This window comes from Cicer arietinum, chromosome 7 (genome assembly GCF_000331145.2).
Source record: "Cicer arietinum cultivar CDC Frontier isolate Library 1 chromosome 7, Cicar.CDCFrontier_v2.0, whole genome shotgun sequence".
Classification (NCBI taxonomy): domain Eukaryota; kingdom Viridiplantae; phylum Streptophyta; class Magnoliopsida; order Fabales; family Fabaceae; genus Cicer; species Cicer arietinum.
Window position 1 is genome coordinate 24,647,164 of NC_021166.2, and position 3,633 is coordinate 24,650,796.

At 33.1% G+C, this 3,633-nt stretch overlaps 1 protein-coding gene across 1 annotated transcript; it reads left to right on the forward strand.

Annotated features, from left to right (window-relative positions):
* Positions 1-1,784: 1,784 nt before the first annotated feature.
* Positions 1,785-3,131, forward strand: LOC101506362 (uncharacterized). Its single transcript, XM_004509874.1, has one exon. It carries the CDS (start codon positions 1,785-1,787, stop codon positions 3,129-3,131), a length of 1,347 nt encoding a protein of 448 aa, XP_004509931.1.
* Positions 3,132-3,633: the final 502 nt, after the last annotated feature.

A 3,633-nucleotide genomic window follows, 5' to 3' on the forward strand; every position in this document is an offset into this window, starting at 1 on the left:
TCTGTTGCCATTATTGTTTTTGCAACATCGTATAAACGTTCTCTAAACTAATTTTGGGCACAATTTTAAAATGTCACTATGATAACTTTATGGCAATATTTGATAATTGTTCTCTTAGATATTTCTAGGAACATTTTTCGATTGTTACCTTTGAATAAAAGGCTACAATTATAAAATATTATTTAAAAATTTAACATTCATGAAATTTTTCGCGGGAATAATTCCCTGCAAATAATATATTAATAACATATAATATATATAATATTTAAATATTATATTATTTTTTATTATATAAAATAAAAGTAAATTAAAAAGAAAAAGGAAAAGAAAATGTAACTAAACGTATGCGTGGACAAAAGAATTAAGCAAATTAAGTTCAAGCATCCCTAATCCTAATTAAATCCCTAAATCCCAACACCATCAAGCATTATTTTACTAAATCCCTAAATCATCTCAACATTACGCCGCATTTCCTTTCATCTTCACCGTCAACAACGTGAACGCTTTTTCATTCACCCCCTCCGCCAACACACCGTCAACACAAACTCTCCTTCATTCACTCCTCCGTCAATAAACCGTGAACGCAATCTCTCCTTCATCAACAAGATCATAGTTTGTGTTCGTCTCATGTTCTCTGGTGTTCGTTTCCAATTCGTCGACGTTGTGTACTGACAGGTTTGCATCTTTGATCATATTTTTCGTTTGCTTGTTTGTTGCTAATGTATATGGGTTGCTCTGTACAATGTTTTGTTTAGGGTTAATCTTGTTTGTTTTGTTTATTGTGTTTCTTTTTGTTTTGATGTATGCTCTAATTCGTTTTATTTTGCTTTTCGTTTCTTATTCGCTTTGGAACTTGTGTTTGTCATTCACATCTTGAAAATTAATTTTCATTTCTTGCTCTGATTCATTTTATACATTATATTCTCTTATAGTGATTTTGTTTAGCATTGAAAATGATCTTTCTGTTTGTAAAAAAAAAGACGGTCCTTCCAACTCGATTGCAATTTTTATAATAAGATAAAATAGAAGTTTCATTTGTTTATTTGTTAGAACAAGATTTTTGATATCTGTAATGAAGGTTAAAATATCATGAGTCCAAATAAGAACCCTGCATTTTGTTTTTGTTGTTCATCAATTCATAGGGAGACTAACTTAACATGACTTTTGTCAAATTCATCACTTAATTGGAAAGAAAAAGTAAAAATAATTAAAGTTCAGATGTTATAAACTCTAATCATTTTCACTACAACTAATGTCATAATGTTATAGGTTATTGATTGGTTTTGATGGTTAAGATTATAAAATTATGACTTGTGCTTGGGTTTTCAAGCCATGAAAAAATGACTTACTTGAAATTGTGCTGTAAAATTCCGAGATACCTATATTTTTCATATTTGTTGTTATTAGCTTGATTCAACTTTTTGTGACTATTAGCTTTAGGGGGGTGTATCATGATCCAATACACCTCTTATATTAAATTAAAGTACCTATTCCCTTATATACTTATAGTAACAAATTAATATCTTTTTAGTAAATCAAACATGATAAAGAAGGATTGGATGGACTTGCCTCCACATAGTCAAGGTTACAAGGATGACGTTAATTACTTTTTGGATATTGCATTCACCAAAGGAATGGTTGAAGGAGACCATATTTTGTGCCCTTGTGCTTTGTGTTGCAATGATAGTTGGGAAAAAAGAGCTATAGTGTATGACCATTTGTGTAGCAAAGGATTTATAAAGGGATACACATAATGAATTTACCATGGTGACGATAAAAGTCTTATGGATGTTGATGGTGATACTAATGATGATACATCATCTGATGATATTGATGGCTTATTGTTTGAGACGTTTAGAGATGTTGCTGAAGTAGGTGGAGTACACGAAGGACCAAATGAAGATGCTAAGAAATTTTACAAACTCGTTGATGATGCAAATCAAGAGTTGTATCCTGGTTGTAGAAAATTCTCTACATTATCATTCACTATCCGAATGTACTTGTTGAAATGTATCCATGGGTGGAGAAATGCATCGTTCACTGCTCTTTTAGAGTTGTTGAAAGAGGCTATGCCTGATTTGAGCTTTCATGTCTCTTTCAATAAAACCAAATCTATGATAAAAGATTTGGGGTTAGACTATAAAAAGATTGATGCATGTCCCAATAATTGCATGTTGTTTTGGAAAGAGCACAAGAAAGATGACTCGTGTCATCATTGTGGAGCCTCAAGGTGGATTAAGTATCCTGAAGTTGATAAGGATCTTGAAGAATCTAAAAAAGCTCACAAGGTTCCCGCTAAAGTTCTAAGACATTTTCCTTTGATTCCAAGATTGAAAAGACTCTTTATGTGTTCAAAAACAGCTGGCAAGTTGAGGTGGCATGCTGAAGAGCGTTCAAGGGATGATAGGTTAAGGCATCCAACTGATGGCCAAGCATGGAAAGAATTTGACACAAAACATCAAGATTTTTCTCTTGAAACTCGTAACATTAGGCTTGGCTTGGCGAGTGACGGGTTTAATCCGTTTAGGACTATGAGTCTTTCACATAACACATGGCCTGTCGTATTAACTATATATAATTATCCACCAAGTTTATGCTTGAAGGCAGAAAATTGTCTGATGTCGCTACTTATTCCTGGACCACGATCACCCGAAAATGCAATTGATGTGTATATGCAGCCACTTATTGAGCTAAAAATATTATGGTATGTTGGTGTAGAAACATATGACATTTCAAGAAATCAATCATTTCAGATGCGTGCAGCTCTTTTGTGGACTGTTAACGAATTCCCTGCATATGTTATGTTATATGTTTGGAGCACTAAAGGGAAGTTTGCTTGCCCAACTTGTAATCATGAGACTTCTTCAACTTACTTAAAACATAGTCGGAAGATGTGTTATATGGGTCATCGAGTCTTTTTGGATTCAAATCATGTTTGGAGATCAAATGCAATATCTTTTGATGGAAAACCAGAATATAGGTCTCCACCCTCCTTGTTAGACACAACAAGAATTTTAAAAGACTTACAAGACATTCCTGATGTATTGGGCGAGAAGAAAGAAATGAAAAAAAAGGTTTGGTCCATGGAAGAAAAAATCCATCTTTTGGCAATTACCATATTGGAAGGATAATTCTCTACGCCATAATTTAGATGTAATGCACATTGAGAAGAATATTTGTGATAATATAATCGGGACTCTCTTGGAGATTGAAGGGAAGAAAAAGGATCATGCAAATGCTCGTTTGGACCTACAAGATATGGGGATTAGAAAAAAACTACATTTGAAGACAACAAATGATGGTAAGAAAACTCAAATCCCTAAAGCATGTTTCTCCCTAACAAAGCATGAGAAATCTATTTTTTGTGGTGTTTTTAAGGCAGTAAAACTTTCTGATGGCCTTGCTTCTAATATTTCGCGTTGTGTTCAAGTTGATGACAACAATTAAAAAATGTTGTCAGTTGTTGTCAATTTTGACAACAATTAAAAAATGTTGCTTTAGATGCGTTGAAAAACTGTTCCCGATTCCTATAGTTTATGCAACATTTATAAATAGTGTGCCTAAAAATGCAAAAAAAATGTTGCCAAAAGTAATAGGCAACGCTCGCATATGAGACACATGAAAAATGTTGCC

Excerpts from the sequence above, each read along its gene's own strand:
- LOC101506362 (XM_004509874.1), top strand. The coding sequence starts at position 1,785 with ATGGATGTTGATGGTGATACTAATGATGATACATCATCTGATGATATT.